The 22,612-nt window shown below is 54.9% G+C and overlaps 1 protein-coding gene across 4 annotated transcripts in view; it reads left to right on the top strand.

Annotated features, from left to right (window-relative positions):
• Positions 1 to 22,612, top strand: part of ARHGAP26 (Rho GTPase activating protein 26) — a 107,509-nt gene that overhangs the window by 27,389 nt on the left and 57,508 nt on the right. For all 4 annotated transcript variants that reach the window (XM_066559967.1, XM_066559966.1, XM_066559965.1 and 1 more), the window contains exons 10-11: positions 993 to 1,087; positions 10,240 to 10,318. In XM_066559967.1, coding sequence (XP_066416064.1) covers positions 993 to 1,087; positions 10,240 to 10,318 — 174 coding nt within the window. The remainder of the gene's footprint in view (positions 1 to 992; positions 1,088 to 10,239; positions 10,319 to 22,612) is intronic.

The following is a 22,612-nucleotide window of genomic DNA, read 5'->3' as shown; positions in this document are numbered from 1 at the left end:
GGGCCACAGGAAAACTGCTGCCATCGTGGTGGGATGGGCAGGACTGGGTGCCAGGGAGGGTTTTGGGTGCCAGGAGCTGAATGGTGGTGGCTCTGGGGAGGAGTTTATGGATAGGAGCCAGCGAGTCACCCTCCCTGGGGGGATTTAATGGATGTGTGGTTGTAGCATGTGAGGACATGGGTTAGTGGTGGGCTTGGCTGTTCTGGGCAACTTTCAGCCTCGGTGATCTTTGAGGTCTTTTCCAATCTAAGTGATCCTAAATATGTTTCCTGGAAAAATGGTGATGTCAGGGAACAGGGTGGTCAGCCAAGGTGTCATCAGGAACAGCAGAGAGAGCCCAGAAAAGTGTCTGTCTCCAGGAACTCCTTCAGAATTCATTTTCTCTGAAGTCATCAGTGGAATTTCACAGTTGCAGGAGCAGTGTCTGTGCCGGCAGGGGCTGAGGCAGGATTCCCTCCAGCAGAGGACAGCAGTGCTCACAGATCCTGCTGCTCAGTCCTCTGGAAATCCAGTACAGCTTGGATGCAGAGAGGCGTTCTCGGGCTGGGAGAATGGTTTTGTCGTTGCTTTGTTATACAATGAACATTTTAAGACGTGTTTGCTCCTGTTAGGAGTCCTCGTGTGCACAGTGCTGCCAAAAATGCAGCGTGGAGTGCAAACTGCCAGCAGGAGTGTTGTTCAGCAATGGAAAATAAAGCTGATTTTGCCCAAAAGTTGTGGTCCAGCAGTACCTGCCCACATGAAGAATGGGTTGTGTGGTGCTTTATGCTCAGATTGAATGGTGGGCATCCTGAAAGGAAGGCTCCTCATGAAAGGTTTTGGACTAAATAAGGGTAAAAAGACAAGTCCTCCTGTCAGAGATATAAACAGATATTCTTAGCAGGGTGATGTAGCCAGATCCCCCCAGGTTTGAACCTGCTCATTGACAGCTGGGGACAGGCCTGTGGCTGTTGGTTGTTCTCAGCCTCAGCTGAGATTTTGTCTCTTCTCAGGGGGAAGATGAAGCTGTCACCCTGAAATCCTGTACCCGGCGGAAAACAGACACCATTGAGAAGAGGTTCTGCTTTGATGTGGAGGCTGTGGATCGGTGAGTGCTGCCAGGAGGCTGCTGGGGCTGTGCTGGCCTGGGGAGGGAAGGGCTGTGCTCCTGCTCTGTGTCCCTGTGTCCCTGTGCTCCTGCTCTGTGCTCCTGCCCCAGTGCTCCTGCTCTGTGCCCCTGTGTCCCTGTGCTCCTGCTCTGTGCTCCTGCCCCAGTGCTCCTGCCCCTGTGCTCCTGCCCCAGTGCTCCTGCTCTATGCCTCTGTGCCCCTGCTCTGTGCCCCTGCCCCTGTGCTCCTGCCCCTGTGCTCCTGCCCCTGTGCCCCTGCTCTGTGCTCCTGCCCCTGTGCTCCTGTGCCCCTGCTCTGTGCCCCTGCCCCTGTGCTCCTGCCCCTGTGCCCCTGCTCTGTGCCCCTGTGCTCCTGCCCCTGTGCTCCTGCCCCTGTGCCCCTGCTCTGTGCCCCTGCCCCTGTGCTCCTGCCCCTGTGCCCCTGCCCCTGTGCTCCTGCCCCTGTGCCCCTGCTCTGTGCCCCTGCTCTGTGCCCCTGCTCTGTGCCCCTGCTCTGTGCTCCTGCCCCTGTGCTCCTGCCCCTGTGCCCCTGCCCCTGTGCTCCTGCCCCTGTGCTCCTGCCCCTGTGCTCCTGCCCCTGTGCCCCTGCTCTGTGCCCCTGTGCTCCTGCCCCTGTGCTCCTGCCCCTGTGCCCCTGCTCTGTGCCCCTGCCCCTGTGCCCCTGCCCCTGTGCCCCTGCCCCTGTGCCCCTGCCCCTGTGCCCCTGCCCCTGTGCTCCTGCTCTGTGCCCCTGCCCCTGTGCCCCTGCCCCTGTGTCCCTGTGCTCCTGCTCTGTGCTCCTGCTCTGTGCCCCTGCTCTGTGCTCCTGTGCCCCTGTGCCCCTGTGCCCCTGCCCCTGCCCCTGTGCTCCTGCCCCTGTGCTCCTGCCCCAGTGCTCCTGCCCCTGTGCTCCTGCTCTGTGCTCCTGCTCTGTGTTCCTGTGCCCCTGTGCCCCTGCTCTGTGCTCCTGCTCTGTGCCCCTGCCCCTGTGCCCCTGCCCCTGTGCCCCTGCCCCTGTGCTCCTGCTCTGTGTCCCTGTGCTCCTGCTCTGTGCCCCTGCCCCTGTGCCCCTGCCCCTGTGCTCCTGCTCTGTGTTCCTGTGCTCCTGCTCCTGGCTGTGCTCCTGCCCCTGTGCCCCTGCCCCTGTGCTGCAGTTCCCGAGTTCCTCTCTGTCAGTCACACCTCAGTGAGTGGAAAGCATTAATCCATGGAGTCACACCTTTCCCAGCCAGGTGCTCTCTGTGTATTGAGTCAGTGCTTTGGTTTACAAGCCTCTCTGACTCAAGTCCCTCTGACTTTAAGGGTGTTTAGCACTTCTGCAGCCTCTGGCCACACAAGGTGAGGGTTGCCAGCCTGGAGAAGGTGCTCTGTGGCTGTTCTGGAGGGATGTGCTGCCTCTTCCAGCCCTGGGTGTGTGCTGGAACAGTGTCAGCTTTTCTGCTGGGCTGGCTGTTACTGGTTCATCGTGGATGGTGATAATGGACTCTGGCTCGTGCCTCCAGGCACTTTCATTCCTTTTTCCTGAAGAAGGAAAACACTTCTGCTGTGACTTATCACACAGCAGCTGGACCAGAGGTGTGTGTGGGTTCAATCTCTGGCAGCCAGGAGTGAGAGCTGTTACCGTATCAGCTGGCATCATGCATGGCTTACACACACAAACAGGAAAGCCAGGCTGGTGCTGCTGTTCCAGGAGGAATTTGTCACTGCCTCAGGTCTCCCTCTCTGCAGGAGTTCACTGCTCCAAAGGCACCCCGTGTGTTCTCCCAGCTGTGTGCCTGTCCAGCTGTCCTCCCATCTGCAGGAGTTCCCTGGAGGTCTCAGAAAAACCCAAGTTCATTAAAATCTGGGTGTTGAATAATGCTGGGATGCCCTCTGGTGCCTCTCCCTGTCCAGCCTGTGCCTGGGCAGTGTTTCAGTGCCAGCCCGTGGCAGGGAGGGTTGGGTGATGGAGCTCTGCCTGTGCTGGCTGAGGCAGGAGATAACCTGGGGCTGCCTCCCACTCTCTGGAGCTGTGCTTTTCTCCAAAAAGCTGCAGTGTTTCTGCTGACACAGGGAATTTTTTTTTGCTCTGCCCTGAGGATATTTTTTTATAATGTGAAAACCAAACTAAAAAGCGGGAGAAGGAGAATGGAGCCTCAATAATTTTCTTCAGCGTGTTCAGAGGCAGCTGAAGCTTCCCTTGATGTTTGGAGCCTGCCAGGCATGGGATCAGGAGCTGCTCCAGAAATCTGCATGCTCCATGCAAATCATGGCAGTGGAGTAGCACAGGAAGGGGAAACCTGAGGAATTTCTCCTTTCATGTGCACATTCCTGCTGCAGGGATTTACCTGAGAGAGCAGGAGGGCAGGACACACCTGAAGGAAAAAGCTGTTTTTTCCCAATATACAGGCAGCTCTGCATTCTCTTGGCATCAGAATTTGTCATTAGATGTCTAAAATATGGATAAAATTAAGAGGAAGAGGAAACAACAAGTTTTGCTGTGGCTGAAAGAGGCTGTGCTGTGCCCAGCCAGTCTCCCTGTTCCTGGGGTAGATCTGGGCACCCCCAGGTCCTGCTGTCAGTGCAGGAGATCACCTCCACCTTGCCAGCTCCAGGGCTGTCCCACAGCTCTCAGGCAGCCTGGAGGTGGCAGCCTCGGCCTTGCTTCAGACACTGCACAGAAACACAGAAACTTTTGTCAGCCCTGCATTTTGGGAGCTCAGACAGCACGGGCTGGAGGCTGGAGCTCAGCAGGAACTCCCTAAATAGCACCAGCCAAGAGCTGTTCCTTCCTAGGTGGGAAAAAAAGTGAGTTTTTCTCCTGTAAAGATGATTCAGCACAACCAAGCTGAAAATCTGGAGCCTGATCTGTTATTACAGCATTGCTTCCTTGTCCCAGCATCCCAGAATAGTTTCTGTTGCACCTTAAAACCCATCTCATTCCACCCCCTGCCATGGGCAGGGACACCTTCCACTGGGCCAGGTTGCTCCAACCCCCACCCAACCTGGCCTTGGCATTCACAAATAGCTCTCATGTTCAATGTGGCAAGTTAGAACTATTGTACTGTGTTGTGACAGCAAAATTAACCCCAAATGGTGTTCTAGGGTCTGCCTGAAACACACCCCCAGCGTGATGGATACTGTGTTTTACTGCTAATGCTCTTTTTTCATTAACTGCACTTGTTTGTCGTCTCTGCACATTAAATCAGGTTTGTAAACAAGGTGAGCAGGGATGTCAGCCAGTGTCTTACAAAACGAGCCTGGGGAGGAGGAGGAGCATCTCCTTTGACTGATGACAAAGGCTTTGTCATTTAGGATGATGTAGGTCATTGCTCTGGGCCAGAAGCAAACTGCTTCAAAGTGCCAGCTGGCTTTTTGGGGAGCAGGAGCTCTTCAGATGCAGGGTTTGGTGTGTCAGGAGAGCAGTGAACCCTGCAGGCACCACCATTGCCCTGTGGGTGCCCCCAGGGTGACTGGCACCACACCTGGTGCACAGTGGAGCTCTAGAGCCAGAATCCCAGAGCCTCTGAGGTGGGGAAAGACCCCCAGCACTATCGAGTCCAGGCTGTGCCTGATCCCCACCCTGTCCCCAGCCCAGAGCACCGAGTGCCACCTCCAGCCCTTCCCTGGACCCTCCAGGGATGGGCACCCCAACCCTCCCTGGGCAGTTCCAGTGCCTGAGCCCCCTTTCCACGGGTAAATTCCTGCTGAGAGAATTGGCACAGGGGCTGAGTGGTTGGCATGGGGCTGGGAGGGCTGCCAGGCACCTGCCAGGTGCTGTCCTGAGCAGGTGGTGATCCCAGGAGGGCTCTTGGCCTTGCTCTGGGATGCACCTGAGGATGCAGGGCTCTGACAGCGGCAGGAGCTGTCCCTGCTGCCCGTGCCAGGTGAGCCCAGCCCTGCTGTGCTGTGCCTGTGCCTGCAGAGCCTCAGGGAGTGCAGCTGTCCCTGTGCCTCTGCCGGGTCACCTTTCCAGCCACCTTTCAGACAGAGCCTGGGGGCTGGCACAGGGGGGCGAGGGCTGGCTTGGCACAGACAGGGATGAGGCTCCCTGCCCTTGGTGGCCACGGTGGCCCTGACCCCTGTGGGACGTGCTGGTGGCTGTACTGGTGCTGCTGGTGGCTGTATTGGGGTGCTGGTGGCTGTATTGGGGTGCTGGTGCTGTACTGGTGCTGCTGCTGCTGTACTGGGGATGCTGGTGCTGTACTGGGGGTGCTCCGAGCTCTGTGTGACTTTCTGAGGTCAGGGTCAGTCTCCCCCTTAATTCCAGCTTTGCTCTCCAGCATTTTGGGGCCACATTTTGGCTCCCCAGCATTTTTGGGATCAATCTCCCCCTTAATTCCAGCTTAGCTCTCCAGCATTTTTGGGGTCAATCTCCCCCTTAATTCCATCTTTGCTCCCCAGCATTTTTTGGGGTCAATCTCCCCCTTAATTCCATCTTTGCTCCCCAGCATTTTTTGGGGTCAATCTCCCCCTTAATTCTAGCTTTGCTCCCCAGCATTTTTGGGGTTAATCTCCCCCTTAATTCCATCTTTGCTCCCCAGCATTTTTGGGGTCAATCTCCCCCTTAATTCCAGCTTTGCTCCCCAGCATTTTGGGGTCACACCTGGCTGCTGGTGCCAGGCCCGTGGCTGTGGGCTCCTGTCAGGGCTGCTCTGCTCTGGGAACATCTCTGTGCACTCACCCAGCTCAGCCCCTGTTATTAATGCACTCTTGTGTGTTTTCATCAGCAGTTTAGATTGTCTCGCTGTGATAAGCTGCTACAGCAGTTGGAAGTTCTTATCTGTTTCTATTGCTTTCCTTATTTGTTTGTTTTCCTGGAAGAAGGAAAAGCTATTGCAGTTTCTCATTTTCTCAGTGTGCTTAGTCACAGCTCCTTAAGGCCAGGCCATTTGTCACAAAAGCTGAGATATTGAGAAAATTCAAATTTCCTGTGTGGTCTCATATGGAATAATCTTCCATTTTTAGATTGTAGCATATTGAAAATATTCTTTCTTATTAAGTGTTTGCCATGTTCTGCTCTAGTCTCACCCTCCTACACTCACTCCGTTTATAAATGGATTTCTTCTGATCCCAAAATGTCCCTTCCCCTCCCTGTGTCCCAGAAAAAGGCAGAGGGGCGTGGTGGGAAATGTGGAGTGCAGGTGGAAATGTGGGATGCACACCTGGGAGTGAATCAGCAGGTCCTTGGTCTGTTTGCCACAAGAGCTCAGGTTCCAGGAGGGTGTCCTGCTGCCCTGATGGCACAGCTGGGGCTGGCTGGGGTGGGCTGGCTCCACCTGGCTCCAGGTACATCCTGTGTGTTGGGAGGAGCTGCCCCACAGCAAAATCTGTATCTGCTGTGTGTTATCTTTGTAAATAATTATCTGCATAAGTGACCCCCAGTATTCGGGGTCATTTGTTGGGTGAAGGGACAAGGAGAGATCAGTTTTGCTACTCTTTTGGGAAGGGAGGTCAGAGCAGGGTTTCACCATGGCTGTGGGAGGGGTTGGTTCTGAGGAGGCTCGGTGAGGATGGAGCTGTGTGCAGGCAGTGTTTCCTGGTGAGGATGGATGGAGCTGTGTGTTTCCAGCAGTGTTTCTGGTGAGGATGGATGGAGCTGTGTGTTTCCAGCAGTGTTCCTGGTGAGGATGGATGGAGCTGTGTGTTTCCAGCAGTGTTCCTGGTGAGGATGGATGGAGCTGTGTGTTTCCAGCAGTGTTTCTGGTGAGGATGGAGCTGTGTGTTTCCAGCAGTGTTTCCTGGTCAGGATGGAGCTGTGTTTCCAGCAGTGTTTCCTGGTGAGGATGGAGCTGTGTGTTTCCAGCAGTGTTTCTGGTGAGGATGGATGGAGCTGTGTGTTTCCAGCAGTGTTTCCTGGTCAGGATGGAGCTGTGTGTTTCCAGCAGTGTTTCCTGGTCAGGATGGAGCTGTGTGTTTCCAGCAGTGTTTCCTGGTCAGGATGGAGCTGTGTGTTTCCAGCAGTGTTTCCTGGTGCTGGTCAGGATGGAGCTGTGTTTCCAGCAGTGTTTCCTGGTGAGGATGGAGCTGTGTGTTTCCAGCAGTGTTTCCTGGTGAGGATGGATGGAGCTGTGTGTTTCCAGCAGTGTTTCTGGTGAGGATGGATGGAGCTGTGTGTTTCCAGCAGTGTTTCTGGTGAGGATGGATGGAGCTGTGTGTTTCCAGCAGTGTTTCCTGGTGAGGATGGATGGAGCTGTGTGTTTCCAGCAGTGTTTCCTGGTCAGGATGGATGGAGCTGTGTGTTTCCGGCAGTGTTTCCTGGTGCTGGTCAGGATGGAGCTGTGTTTCCAGCAGTGTTTCCTGGTGAGGATGGAGCTGTGTGTTTCCAGCAGTGTTTCCTGGTGAGGATGGATGGAGCTGTGTGTTTCCAGCAGTGTTTCTGGTGAGGATGGATGGAGCTGTGTGTTTCCAGCAGTGTTTCTGGTGAGGATGGATGGAGCTGTGTGTTTCCAGCAGTGTTTCCTGGTGAGGATGGAGCTGTGTGTTTCCAGCAGTGTTTCCAGCTGCTGGCAGTGCTGGCAGGAGGCTGATCCAGTGCCAGCCACCCGACCTGGCTGGGAGCACATGGAGCCCCGTGGGCCTCGGCCACATCCATAATGAATGAGGTGTAATGTGTGGGTGCATTTTAAATTTATCACAGCCAGGAAGATGGTTCTGCTCAGGAAAGTGATGCAATGGGTGCCCTGGCAAATAAACACTGGGGGAGGAAATGCAGGGCTATTTGCAATGGAAATTGGGTTTGATTCAGTTTCACAGCCCCTCCCCTCATGCTGTTAAAGAAGTTTGAGTTGGAAGTGAAGCCCGAGGAGTTGTTATCTGCTCAGAGGCAGAACAAACATTTTGCTGTTATCACCTCTTTGCCCTGTGCTGAGGGAAGCTGGCACTCCAGATACCAGCACTGCCACTCTGGGACCATGCTCTGCTGGGAGTCCAGTGCCCAACATACCATGGATGGAGGGCTTAAATTTCTCTGTTCTATTTCTCTGGCTAAAGACATAGAAATGCCAGTATTTCCTTTCCCGTGTGTCCCTAGCTGAGCTAGAGCCCTTCCAGGGCTTTCTCACTGAGGTGTCTGTGCCTTCAGCAGCAGCCTGGCTTAAAGTCAGACCTAAGCCCTGGCTAAAGTGGCCACTGCAGCTCCCCGGGTACCAGGGACTGCTCTTGAGTCACTCTGTACCTGCACAACAAGGAGCTCTGTGCAGTGTTTTGAAGACGTTTGCTGTTGGACGTGGAGCGTTTTCCCTCTCAGATGAGGCGATGGTTAAGTGGTTTCCTCTTCCCTCCTAAGTGAGTAAACTTCCAAACCACTAAGCTGGTGAGTATTGACTGACTCACCAATGGGATTAGCAGAGATCAAGCACATTATGTCTGGTTTTTGGACCTGGGCACCGCTTCCACTGGTGGGACAGTGCTGAGCTGCCGTGTGCCTGCTGAGAGCTGGGCTGGTTGGATGGGGAGTGCAGTTAGGAGAAGGGTTAATCCTCGGTCCCTGGCCTGTGCGTGCCACAGAGCAGCAGCAGAGGGGCCAAGCCCACCTCTTGAGAGCCCCTGTTAAAGTTTAATTTTCTTACAGGCTCTTATCAAGGACCAAAGGGTATCTGCAGAGTGTTGGTGCAGCTCACGTTTTCCGGCTGAACCACCCCTGGGAAGTTCAAGTTAGAAATCACCCCTCTCCCCAGGCTTTATCAGGTTCTGGGGGTCGAGTACTGAACAGAGCCTACGTGCTCAGTGAACACTCTGCAGGTGGTTGGCAGCTCCTGAGGTTTAATCCCCTTCCCTTTCCTCCCTCCCTGTGCCCTGCAGCGCTCGTGGCTCCTGTGCCCTTGCAGAGCTGCTGCTCTGCTGGGCTGGGAAGAGCAGCACCAGGGGCTCTGTGCTGTCACAGGTCAGCGTTTGAATCCCCATGGGCAGAGAGCACAGCAGCCCCCCTGTGTGGGTGTCCCTGTTGCCAGGGCCTCTGCTCACTGTGCTCCTGCAGGGATGCTGGGCTGCTGTGCCTGGGAACAGTCAGGGAGGGAGCGACAGTGCCAGACAGACACACGGACAGGTCTGTCTGTCTGTCTGTCTGCCTGAGCCCGGGAGCAGCGCTGGGGGGGATGCAGACCAGCCCAAAGGCACAAGGCTGGGGAGGAGCAGGCTTAGCCCGCTGAGCGTGTTGGGATCCAGGCTGCAGGATGGGCCAGGATGTGGGCATGGAAATCCTGGGAGCTCACAGCCAAGCAGGGCACAGAGAGATGGCAGCCCCTGGTGTGGGGTCACAGCTCCCACCCTCTGTGTCCCCACACTCCCGCACCTGAGGCTGTGCAAACTCTCTGTCTTATCAAACCCATCCTCACCCTGCTGGTCACAGAGCAGCTAATGGAGCTTTCACTCCTTGCTGGAAAGGGTGGTCCAGGACAGCATCCACTGAGGAGTGTGGAGGTGGCGTTGGCCCTCGGGCAAGGGCAGTGCCACTGCTGTGCCCTGCTCCTGTGCCATGTGTGCAGCACACGGGCCTGTCCTTTCCCCTCTCATTACAGTGAATGAGCAGTCCCAGGGCTGTTTGTTGGAGGCTGGATTGGCAGGGCAGCTCAGGGCTGTGGTGTGTGTGACAGTGCTGGGGGCAGGAGCAGCACCCTGGGGCTCCTGCACTGCTCCTGGAGGGGGACACGGGCCAGCATCGTGTCACTGCCACTGCTGTGTCTCACAGCAGGGTACAGACAGGGGACTGACACAGCCATGAGGGCACAGACCCCTCGGGGGTGAAACACTTTGCAGAGCAGTGGTCTCCTCCATGAGTGCTTGGGGTGCTGGTGAGACACGGGCTGGGATGTGTGGGGCTCCTGCTTGCTTGGTTGCCTTCCTTGCCTACCTTCCTTGCCTTCTCCTGCCGTTGCATGCACGTGCTCTGCCCAGTGCAGGTGAGCTGGCTGGCCGAGGGCCAGAGGAGGAATTTGGCACCCAGCTCTCCCACAAAACCACTGGAAAGGTGTGCTGGTTGTTGGAGATGCCCTCTGCTCCTTGCCGACCCTGGCCGGGACCTGCAGGGGTGTCCATGGCTTTCGTCCTCCTTGTGCTGGGGCTTGCCTGGGAAGGAGCTTGTCCTCCTTCCCTCTCCCTCTCATGAAAGATTCATCTCTGCCACGCTGGCTCCCCGTCCCGTGCTCACTGACAGCGTCCCCTTTCTCTCGCAGGCCCGGTGTCATCACCATGCAGGCGCTCTCGGAGGAGGACCGGCGGCTCTGGATGGAGGCCATGGACGGCCGGGAGCCGGTGAGCAGCGATTTTGGGGCACAGAGCAGAGGGGGAATCGTGGTGAGCCCCGGAGCCCGGGGCAGAGCGCTCCCTGCAGAGCCTGCCAGCCAGGCAGGGAGCTGTAACCGTGGGGCAGCTTCTGCCTCCTGCCAAGCGAATCCTTTAATCCCTTGGTTAAATATTTGAGGTAATACTGTATCTCCCGTGCTTGGATTGCTTGGAGGTGCGGTGGAGAGGAGGAGGGTAGGCTTGGCCAGCACAAACATGCTGCTCTGCCGTGCTGAAAGGAAAACATGGCAAAAAGAGCAGTGGAAGAAAATACGTTGTAGATTTCCAGGGCTTTTGGAGTCCTGCGGCTCCTTGGCAGCGGTTTCTGGGTCTGCTGGAGGATTGTACGTTTCGTGTGAGCGGGAGGAGTGTGGCCCCTGTTCCCGTGTTTGCTCCTGCTGTGCCAAAGGCTTCCTCACCTCTGGAAGGGATTCTGGAGGTTTGCAGAAAACTCATTGTTGTTAGTTTTTATTTTGGAATGCATTTGCAAACCTCACTGCCGGCTTGAAGAGCATTGGCTGGCTCTGAGCAGGTCCCTCTGGGGTGCTGGGGTCACCGTGTGGCCCATGCCAGCTTTGTGGGGTGACTCTCCTGTGGCTCTTACAGCACTGCTGAGCAACCAGGACAGTCTGTGGCCTCTGTGCCTGTGGCCAGCAGCGTTTTGGGACATGAAGAGAAGCCGTGTGGAGAGCCAGAGCAGCCTGGGCTGTTCTGTGACAGCCCATGTGGCTTTGGAATGGGTGTCTGCACACTGGGCTCGAGCCAGGCTCTGTCAGTGAGAGCAGAGCCCATGCAGGGAGCAGGGTGTCCCATCCCAGCACAGCCTGCTCCCACAGACTGGTCCTGGTTTGAGCAGACCCCCCCCCCAGATCCATGGAAAGGCTCTTGTTTGTCAGGGGAAATGTTCATGGGAGGCAGGTGAGGCATGGACACACGAGGCTGTTCTGAGTGCTGGACTCGGTCAAGTGCTCGCTTCTGGAACGTGCAGCAGTTGGGAGATCGGGAGGCTGCGTGTGGGAGGTGCTGCCCTGCATTTCAGGGAAAGGATTGTGTGGTGGATTGCAGCCAGCTCCCAGCCTGGAGCTGTAGATCCATCAGGTAATTCAGGTAGGACGGGAGCTCAGGAGGTTTCTGGTCCAACCTCCTGCTCAGAGCAGGTTGCTTGGGTTGGGAGCTGAGAGCATCCGAGGGAGGAGAGGGCACAGCCTGCCTGGGCTCCAGCCCAGCTGCTTCCCTGGCCTCCTGACCCCAAGGCTGAACCTCTCTTGTTCCAATTTACACCCGCCCAGAGAAGCTGTGCTTGCCCCATCCCTGGTCCAGATCCAGGTTGGACAGGGCAGAGGGTAGAACTGGATGAGATTTAAGGGCCCTTCCAATTTAAACCATTCCATGATTCTCTGGTTTTGTGACAACCTCTGCTCCCTTTTTCTGTCACCTGTTGAAAAGGGGCCCAGCCTGCTCCTCCACCCTTGGCTCTTGACCCCTGGGGCAGCTGGGGTGCCTCTCCAGCTGCAGGTGCCAGCTGTCTTGATCCCTCCTGAAGAAACCCCTGCCTTGATTCTGGTGGCACCATTTCTTCAGAAACAAAATGGGCGCTGTTGCTCCTCATCTGAATGGAGTCTTGTGCTCCTCCTGCCTCCTCACCTGCCTCCCACTGCCCACCTCTGCTGGGAGCTGCTGTGGCAGGGACACTCAGCTGCCATGGGAGCCGCAGGACAGCGGTCACCCAGCTGTGTGTGAGCTGCTGATGGCAGCAGGGTGCAGCACAGGAGCAGAGCCACTCTGCAGAGGTGCAGACGCACATCTCGGGTGCTTGCAAAGAGCTGTGCGTGCCAAAGGTTCAGTGGAGCAACCAGGACAGGACTGCCTGGATTATCCTGTTCCAGAATCTGGTCATGAGAGCTCCTTCCAAAGCGCGCGGGTGGCGGTGCCGCCTGCGTGCTGCTGCTCTCCCCTATCGTGCCCATCAGCTGAGCTGAGGGCAGCTGGCTCATCCAGCACGGCAGGGCTGTGGCTGTGGCTGTGCATTAATGCCATACCTTGTGGCACTTCACTGCTGATGGCTTACACTGCCCTTCCAGGTGCGGAGTGGGAGCGATGGGAATGCTGCCTGCGTGGAAAGGGATCCAAGAGACACTTTGCTGCTGAAGGTGGAGTGTGTTGACACATGAGGCAGCTCCCTGTCCTCAGTTATCCTCCTCCGTCCATCAAAAATGCAGCTGTGGGCTGTTCTGTTTGGGTTCTTATCTTACAACACCAGGGTGCAGCGCGTTATCTTCGTGTTACCTATTCCACAGGGATTTCCTTGAGCAAGAGATGAGGATTTGACCTTTGGACTCCTAGAAATATCCATCCTGTGCTTTGACTGTACTTCTGTAACCAGAACCCTACTGGAAAGAATGTCTGGTTTTCCTTTGATTTGACTGTAGAGTGTGGGGAAGGATTGGCACGGCGGGGATGGTAATTCCATGAGCAAATTCAGGCTGTGGAGAGATTAGCGTGGACTGGAGTTTGTTTCTTAATTATAATGAAAAAAGTAAACCCAAATGTCAAATTACATCTTAGTGAGATTTAAACATAGAATGTGGCTGCAATAGCCAAGACATTTGTCACAACTTGAGAAGATTTACGCCGTGTCTCACAGTCAGAGCAGCTCCAGACAGCCCTCATCACGCCGTTAACTCTTACCACTTGTTATTCATTTGGATAAAGCCCCTGTGTTGACTTTGGGTTTTCTTCCATGTTGCAGAGGCTGGAAACAGGAGAAACTGCTAACTCCATGACGGAGCAGCGGTGTTTGGTTTTGTTAAGATACTCAGGATCAGTTTCTTATGGATTTTCTCCTCTGCTGATGCAGTTTGCAAATGTATGTGGTGGAGGCCAGAGCGATTCTGAAAGTTCCTTGGAACCTGAGTCAGGAATAAAAGCTGTGTTGGCTGATGGTGGCTGTGCTGGGCTGTGGGTTTTGGAGAGGCACAAATTAGGCTGTGTCTTGTGGCAAAGAGCAAGGTAAGTGTTTAGGTAAGGTTGTGGTGAATGAGTGAGGAGGAGGAGAGGCTCAGGGGGCCCTTGTGGCTCTGCACAGCTCCTGCCAGGAGGGCACAGCCGGGGGGGCCGGGCTGTGCTCCAGGGAACAGGGACAGGAGCAGAGGGAACGGCCTCAGGCTGGGCTAGGCAGGCTCAGGGTGGGCACTGCAGGAATTTCCCCATGAAAAGGGGGCTCAGGGCAGGCCCAGGGTGGGCACAGCAGGAATTTCCCCATGAAAAGGGGGCTCAGGGCAGGCCCAGGGTGGGCACAGCAGGAATTTCCCCATGGAAAGGGGGCTCAGGGCAGGCCCAGGGTGGGCACAGCAGGAATTTCCCCATGGAAAGGGGGCTCAGGGCAGGCTCAGGGTGGGCACTGCAGGAATTTCCCAATGGAAAGGGGGCTGAGGGCAGGCTCAGGGTGGGCACTGCAGGAATTTCCCCATGGAAAGGGGCTCAGGGCAGGCTCAGGGTGGGCACAGCAGGAATTTCCCCATGGAAAGGGGGCTCAGGGCAGGCTCAGGGTGGGCACAGCAGGAATTTCCCCATGGAAAGGGGGCTCAGGCACTGGAACTGCCCAGGGAGGGTTGGGGTGCCCATCCCCGGAGGTGTCCAAGGAAGGGCTGGAGGCGGCACTGGGGGCTCTGGGCTGGGGACAGGGTGGGGATGATGGGCTGGGAGGGCTTTTCCCCAGCGGTGCCGGAGCCGTGGCCGCTCCCCACTAGAGGGCAGCTGAGACCGGCCCCTCTCGGCACCTGTGCCCGGGGCGACACCGCACCCGCACCCCGGGCAGCGATGTGACCCCAGCCCGCCCCCGGGGGCTGAGGGGCTGCTCGGGGTGGGGACAGCGCTCACCTCCCAGACTCCCGTGTCCCTCCCGTGTCCCTCCCGTGTCCCTCCCGTGTCCCTCCCGTGTCCCTCCCGTGTCCCTCCTCTGTTCTCTGCCTCCCTCTCCCGCGGTGTGTCCCCTCAGGGTCTGCCGCCTCCTCCACTCGGGCTGGGTGCCACGGCCACTCTGGATGTGCCTCTGGAGCCCCCCGTGCCCTGCCCCTGTCCCAGTGCTCCTGGTGGCACATCTGTCAGTGCTGCTGGCACATCTGTCAGTGGTCCTGGAGCTCCTCCAGCCCTGCTGCTGGAGATGCCACCCGTGTTCCTGTGGCAGTGACAGCAGAGCCCAGCCCCACATTCCTGCCCAGCGCACCTCTCACCTCCTCCTTGGATATTGCTTCTGGGAATTCTTTCTGAAATAGTTTTTAGTTTTCCTTGTCTAATTATACAAAATGGTGAGAGATTTATTTCCCAGTGGAAACACTGTCCTTTGAACTCACTCCAGTGCTTTCAACCTCGGCATTCCTGTTATTTTGGCTCACTCAAAAAATAAATTCGCTTGAAGGACTTCAGTCCCAGTGTGGCTGCAGGGGGAAGGACAGGCACCCACTGCTCACCTTCCCAACCCCTTGTACTGCTCTGGGACTCACTGGAGCTGCAGATCTGCTCTATCCTGTGAATCCATTCCATCTCAGGTCTCAGAGATGGTAGAAGAAGCCTCGCCCAGAGCATCTCTGAGCACAGCCAGTGTCTGTGGCCTGAGCTCTGTGCGCGGGGAGCCCATGGGCGAGTGCCATCTTCCCTGCTCTGCTTTCCCCAGGGGCTGCTCCCTGCCTGCCTCTGCTCTGCCTTTCCTCACAGCCCTTTTCATGCTCAGCTTTGATTATGCTCTCAGTCCCACAGACGTGTTTTTGTCAGCTTTCTGGAAAATATGTTTTTTTGTGTACTCTGTCTTGCAGGTTTTCATGGCCTTCATCCTGCCCGGGTTTGTTTGCTTATAGCAGATTTCTTTTGTTGTTCTCTATGACCTGAGTCATTCCTGTTGCTGCTTCTCCATCTCCCTGTCTCTCTCTTTAGTGAACAGAACATTTTTTCCCCACTCTGCCCACTCCTATGTCTAAGTTTCTATTGTTTGCTGCTTCTCTTTGCCTCCACTCTGTTGCCCAGCCCAGACAACCCAGTGAACTTTCCCTGAACTGGAGCTCAGTCTCTCCATGCTCTGGGGGCATTGGTGCCACCCCCCAGTGCAGGGAGCTGTGGTGATGGTGAGTCCCACTGGGACCCAAACTGGCCCAGGGCAGCCCCTGCTTGGCTTTTTTTGCATCCCACAGCTCAAGGTTATTGCCCCAAAAAATACTTTGTCCTTTTTGGGGACAAGGTGGTAGCAGGGGATCCTCAGAGAAGCACAGCCCATGTCATGTTCCATGTTGTTCTCAGATCATGTGCTCTTGCTGCTGCTCCCTCCCTCTCCCTCTCCTGTTTGGTACCCCTTTAAGCCTGTAATAGCAGTAACTTGACATGGAGTTTGTAAGCTTTTATTTTGCTTCTAAAGCACTTAAGCCAGTGAGGTCTTAAGCCTTGACTTCACGCTTTTATTCCTGGTTCCAGCAACTGCTGCTTCAGTGGCTGACGGCTCGCCCAGCTGGAGTCCCTGTGGCTGCTGGGGTTTGTCCTCTGCTTAAGAAGCAGTTTCAGAGAAAAATACTTAGGGAAGCATTATAGATAATTTTTAAAAGAGAAAAGAGGCCTCTGGATTGCTTTTACACACCTAAAAGTGCTGTCCCACCCAGTTCTGGCAAGTTAGTGACCTCTCGTTGCAGCTGTGCTGTCGGGGTGTCCAGGAGCAGAGCAGAGCTCCTGTCTCTGGTGTGAATACCTCACCGTGTCTGTAATGCATTCCTTGCTCTTCCTTGGGGCCTGTGCTGCAGAAATTGGCTGTGGAAGTTTGGCTTTGCCTGGATGCTGGGCTGGCTGGTCCCAGGACACCAGCTGGGTTTTGCTGTCCCTTTGGTAGATGTTGTCTCTGGTGGGTGACAGCCACTTATCTCCTTCTGTCACTGCTGATAACCCCGAGAGGAGCTCACAGGGCTCAGGGCCAGGGATGTGGCTGTGGGTCCTGGTGCACAGGTGTGTTCTTGGGTTTGGGTTCAGGTTGGGGGTGAGGGGTGGGTGGGGTCTGTGGGTGCCTGGGCAATGGGGATAATCGAACCTGGATTGCAGCACAGATGTGGAACAGGATGGAGCAGCTGCTTGCAGCAACTTGTTTGTGAGCCTGGGCCCAGAGAGGTGAGCCAGCCTCAGGGCAGGGAGCAGGGTGCTTGCATCCAGTGATTTCGTGTCATGGTTTGGTGGGAACATGCTGTCCACCCTGCAGCCATGCTGGCAGCCTCAGCAGAGAGGCACAGAGCCTCAGCTGGAGTGACAGACCAAAGAGAACACACTCACTTTGCTTTCCTCTCTTTATCACCTCTGCTTCGAGTTATTTGATCAGGCAATTCAACAAACATGCAGAAATTCAGGGAATAGCTCCATGTTGGGAGAAGAAATTTCCCTGCCAATTTAAATAGACGATTAGAGTATTGTTTCCTACTTTAAATTAAAAATTAAAGTAAATGGTTCATGCTACAGTGACTCACAAAGCCAGCCTCTTCCATTATTTCCTCCTTTATTGGGTCCTACATTTGGTTTTAAGCAGTGATTTACTGTCCTGCTGCAGCCCCACCACCTTCCCTCACCCAGGGGTTTTTCTTCTCCCAGCTGCAGCCCCAGAAGAAGGTCTTTGGACTCTGTTGTTTTGATAATTTTATTTCTGTGTTCACCCTCAGTTGTTTGTCATTCCTGGCAGATCTATGTGTGGAGCTGGGCTCTGTAGGATCAGGAGCAGGATTGGGATCAGGACTGGGATCAGGAGCAGGACTGGGATCAGGAGCAGGACTGGGATCAGGAACAGGAGCAGGACTGGGATCAGGAGCAGGATTGGCATCAGGAGCAGGCAGGCTGCAGGCTCAGGCCATGGCAGGGTGGATGTGTCCCATGCTGTCTCTCACCAGTGTTTGTTGGATGGTGGAAATGGTGGTGGGGAGTGCTGGCAGCCCCTGGGGTGGTACAGGCAGGGCTGAGGGTTTCCCAGGGCGGTTGTGAGTGCTGTGGAATTTCAGGTCCTGTCTGGAGAGGGATAAATGTGCTGCTGCAGTTTTGGAGAGGGACTCCAGGAGCCTTTAAAGCCCCACTGGACTGGCTCCCAGGTCCAGGGAAGAACCTTGTGCCACATCCCAGGATTGCCAAGAAACCTCTGCAGCCACCCTGGGCTTAGAGAAGTCTCTCTGGGAGAGGAGGGATGGGACTGTGTTCCCTTTCTGCTGCTTTCCCCGGAGCTCAGGGTCTGTGCTGCCCCACAGTGTGCTCAGGTGCAAATGGGGGATTGAAGGGGGTCTCAGCTCAGGGATGTCCCAGTCCTTAAAGCTCCAGGCAGTGGTGCCTGAGCCATTCCTGGCATGAAGCCACCGCCCTTGTTCGGAGCGCCTGGGCAGTGTCAAACCTCTTTCACAGAGGAGGAGCGCCAGGCACGGCTGTGTTACAGTTATTTTAAAAATAAAGATGACACTGTCATTTAAAATTAGGCTGGTTTTGATGTGTTGAGAGCCCGTGTTCGTCAGCAGACGTTGGGAGGAGGAAGGGCGTGTGTTCTGGCCGGGCTCCAGGCAGGGCTGCCGGAGGAGGATGTGCAAGTTGTTGCTCAAGCATCCCAGAAAACTTGGGGGAAGCTTAGAGCAGTACAAGTTTTCACTTTTAATCAGTTATTTGGGTGATCCCAACATGTCTGCTTCGCTGGGCCCACTTAGGAACGCCGCTCTGGGAGACTTTAGGCGCTTTAGTTATTCCAGAAATGCATTTTGTTGGAGCAGTTGACCTTTAGCTGTGTTATTCCGAGGCTGCCGCGCATCTGACACGCTCGGCTCCCCTCGCTGCCGCACGGCCCCAGAGTGGCTGCTGCTGCATTCCCGGCTCTGGGTGAGCCATGGGAAGCTGGCAGTTTGACCCAGGTGATTTTCCCGCATCCTGACCCAGGTGATTGTTTCCTTGGGTGACAAACAGGGTTATATAACTGCGCTGAGCTCAGCAGCCCAGCTGGCTGGCGGGGAGCCCGGCTGGCCTCGGCTCCAGGGGCCCTTGGGAATGCCTGCACTTGTAATAAAATGTGGGCTTGCTTTTAATTAGAACCATCCTTCAGCTAGCTCCGAGAGACAGAGGAGCAGGACCCATGTAAGGGATTCAAGCCCCCCAGATGCTGCGTTTGTGATAGATTTTTCTTTTCTGTCCTTTGATCAGGCCCAGGGTATAGGTTTGAAGCTGGAATTTATGTTGGAAGGAAGGAGCAGGAGAGAGAAAGGGGGACACGAGGTGGGAGATGGCTCTGACTGTGATGAACAGTAGGTTGGGAGGAAAGGAAGGAAGGAAGGAAGGAGCTGCCAGGGTCCCTGGCCACCCTCTTCCAAATGAACAGCTTCGTCTGCATGACATAAACCAGCATTTCACAGTGGGTTTCTGCTGCCCTGCCAAGTTCTCCACTTGGGAAAGTAAGGCATAATTTTCCCTCCCCTCCTGCTGCAGAGAGGTTTGCAGGGATGTGGGCTGGGAGAGATCATACTCCTATCTATATCCTTCTGGCTCTCAGAGCAGGGCAGGTTATTTCTAACCACAACACAGTGTAGTCTAGCTCTGAAAATTCTGCTTGTAGTATGAAAACCTGGCTCTCAGACAGAAATAGAACAGGGTTGATAAGGCAGAGCCAGAAACAAGGGCTGATTTCATCAAGGTTGCCAGGTGTCCTGCTTTTAACAAGGAAACAGGCTTTTTGTACACGGGCTTTGCTGGGATGCTGCTCCAGGGCTGTGTCCCAGGGAAGCAGCTCCACAGTGCTGAGCTCAGGGGCAGGTCTGGAGGGTCCACCTCCCTCTTCTCTTCTTCCTTCTCTCCATCCTTGCTCTGAGCCCTTCCCTGCTGCTGCAGGACAGGGTACAGGGTGCCCCCCTGCCCCACTCTGGGGATCTCTGGTGCCAGAGCTCCAGCCCTGCTCTGGCCACCCCTGTGCCTATGGAGGGCCCTGCAGGACAGGCTGCAGACTGTGGGGACACGATCAGGAACATCCCTGGTGCCCTTGTGAGAAAGGCATCAAGAGGAAGGGCTTGTTCCTTCTGTTGCAGGGCAGTTGAGGTGTGGGGAGGGATGTGTGGGATCCCCAGCTCTCCCTGCTCAGGCAGGGCTCTCTGGGGTGCTCTGGGTGCTGCAGACACCCAGCAGCAGCTGAGTCAGTCAGGGTGGCCAGACTCCAGCTGGAGCTCTGCTCTTCGGTCCATTTGCCCTTATAAAAGGGTTGCAAAACACTCATGTGGAATGTCTGTGCTCCTCCTGCCCATGGCTCCCCAGGCTGCCCCAGCGTGGCTGGGAAGCCACTTAGGCTACCAGTTCTGAGGGAATGTCATATCTATTTATACCCCTTGGGCTTGTGCATCTCTTGAGCTGAAAGTTGAAAGACTCATTCCTGGCTGTTTTGAGGATTTCTGAATATGAATCACAAGGAAATTGCATAACACTGCAGCATTTCCTCCCATTGCTCTGGACCTTGCAAACACCCCTCTCCCCCAGGGAGACCAGGGAACTCTGGCAGGACTGGCCCGTTCTGAGAGTCCAAATGGAAACTCGGGCTGGGAGGGAAGGTCCCAGCACCAGGGAAGGGAGTGTGAGGTGGAATCTTCCAGGCCAGGGCTTGGAGTTGAAATCCTCCTTCCATGGAGATCCCCCTCTCTGCAAAGCAGGGCTGCTGGCCTCCTGCTCTCCAGTGCTTCCCTTAAACTCCTCTTTCCTCTGAGCAGCTGGGCAATCCTTTCCTCTAGATTTTAGCCATCAGGCAGAATTTCATGCCAGTGTTGGAATTTGAAGGATTTTGGGAACTGTGCTGAACACTGTGCAGCCTCCAAGGGATGCAGCTTAGGTTGGGCCATTTTGGATTTTAAGCTTTAAAGGAAAGTGAATGAAACTTGAAATGAAGCAAGTGCCTTAGGAAATCATAGCCCATGTCTTGTGGAGGTTAATGAGCACCATGGGCAACAGCGTGACCTCTGAAATGAGGAAATAAAAATGAAATTATGCAACATCATCTTTTTGTAGTTCCCCTTCCAACCCCAGCTACTTCCTTTTCCTTTTCTTTTCCCACAGCCCAGTATCATCCCAAACCATTCTCATACCCATTTGCTCTTTGCACATCATGTGTGCAAAGTTTGTTTAGGATCAGGTTGGAAAACTTATGGGTTGAATTCTTCTTGATTTATCTGTGCACAAGCAGGAAGTGCATCGGATGATGAAGAGTGGCTGTAGGGCTGTTTCAGGCTCTGGGTGGTGTCTGAGGGGTGTTTCAGGCCCTGGATGGTGTCTGAGGGGTGTTTCAGGCCCTGGATGTGTCTGAGGGCTGTTTCAGGCTCTGGGTGGTGTCTGAGGGCTGTTTCAGGCTCTGGGTGGTGTCTGAGGGCTGTTTCAGGCTCTGGATGTGTCTGAGGGGTGTTTCAGGCCCTGGATGTGTCTGAGGGGTGTTTCAGGCTCTGGATGGTGTCTGAGGGCTGTTTCAGGCCCTGGATGTGTCTGAGGGCTGTTTCAGGCTCTGGGTGGTGTCTGAGGGCTGTTTCAGGCTCTGGGTGGTGTCTGAGGGCTGTTTCAGGCTCTGGGTGGTGTCTGAGGGCTGTTTCAGGCCCTGGATGTGTCTGAGGGGTCTTTCAGGCTCTGGATGTGTCTGAGGGGTGTTTCAGGCTCTAGATGGTGTCTGAGGGCTGTTTCAGGCTCTGGGTGGTGTCTGAGGGCTGTTTCAGGCCCTGGATGTGTCTTGAGGGCTGTTTCAGGCCCTGGATGTGTCTGAGGGCTGTTTCAGGCTCTGGGTGGTGTCTGAGGGCTGTTTCAGGCTCTGGGTGGTGTCTGAGGGCTGTTTCAGGCTCTGGATGGTGTCTGAGGGCTGTTTCAGGCCCTGGATGTGTCTGAGGGCTGTTTCAGGCCCTGGATGTGTCTGAGGGCTGTTTCAGGCTCTGGATGGTGTCTGAGGGCTGTTTCAGGCCCTGGATGGTGTCTGAGGGCTGTTTCAGGCCCTGGATGTGTCTGAGGGGTGTTTCAGGCTCTGGATGGTGTCTGAGGGCTGTTTCAGGCTCTGGATGGTATCTGAGGGCTGTTTCAGGCTCTGGGTAGTGTCTGAGGGGTTATTCAGGCTCTGGATGGTGTCTGAGGGCTGTTTCAGGCTCTGGATGGTGGCTCTTAGTGGCTGTAGGAGTATTTTCGGCTCTCAGTGATGGCCATCAGTGGTTGTGGAGGTGGTTGAGGCTCCAGATGGTGGCTGTCAGTGGCTGTAGGAGTGTTTGAGGCTCCAGATGGTGTCTTTCAAAGGATTTCTGACGAGGAAAATCCGCAGCTGACGTTTGCATGATGCACAGCTCCAGTGTTGGGCTGCGTGGTAGTGGCAGGACTGAATTTGGAGGGGGCAGGAGCAGGTGCAGCACCTGCATTGCTGCTCCTGCCCAGGCTTTGGTCCATGAGGAGTTGGGGACGTGGATCCAGGAGCCAGCAGTGGGTGTGTGTGAGTGACCCCAGCTCATCCCTGGGCTCCAGGGGAGCAGGGAGCTGCCTCCCGGGCCGTGTGTTCCTCTGCCACACCCTCCAGCATCTCAGAGCTCTTAACCATCCCTATAAAACCATTTCCTCTGCAAAACAAAGCGTGCATTTGGTGAAATGTCTCAGCAAAGGAAATAACTGGTTCTTTGATGAATTATCTTAAATATCAAGTTCATAATTGAGCATAGTGCAAGTGTCAAAGTAGTCATGAGTTGTAACTGCTCTCATAAAATTTATCTTTTTGGATTACTTACAGATGCATCTTGGAATTTTTCAATAATAGCTTGAAAAGGTCTTCTTTAAGCTTCCAGACAGCAATTACCCTGCAGGAATGAAGCAGCAGTAGCTTCTGCTAAAAAAAATTATACAATCTGGTTTTGTTCAGGATATTTGATCATCTACAGTAGGAGTTTAGAAAACTAAGTACAAGACATCAAGGTCTGTAAGTTTTGTACTATCTCCATATATATTTTTTCTATACACATAATTTCTGAAACTGCCTGGGAGAATATTTTGGCTCTGGAAATACAATCAAAAGGGAATAATTAGTGAGAGTGAGATGCTGAAGCATGGCAGTGCTGCAGGGCAGGGATTTGTCTCCCTGTTAGTCACTGGTCCCAGTTCTGGGAGTTTTATAACCCAGCCCGTTCCCACACGTGTCCACGGGCCACAGCCCCTTCACCTCCCAGCAATGTTTCTTCCCTCTGATTTCCCACCCTTTGTCAGTGACTAATGCTGGAAAGTGAAAGAAGCTTTTTATTTCAC

This window comes from Molothrus aeneus, chromosome 15 (assembly GCF_037042795.1).
Source record: "Molothrus aeneus isolate 106 chromosome 15, BPBGC_Maene_1.0, whole genome shotgun sequence".
NCBI lineage: Eukaryota > Metazoa > Chordata > Aves > Passeriformes > Icteridae > Molothrus > Molothrus aeneus.
The sequence above is the reverse complement of the archived record's forward strand: the minus strand, read 5'-3'. Positions and strand labels throughout refer to the sequence as shown.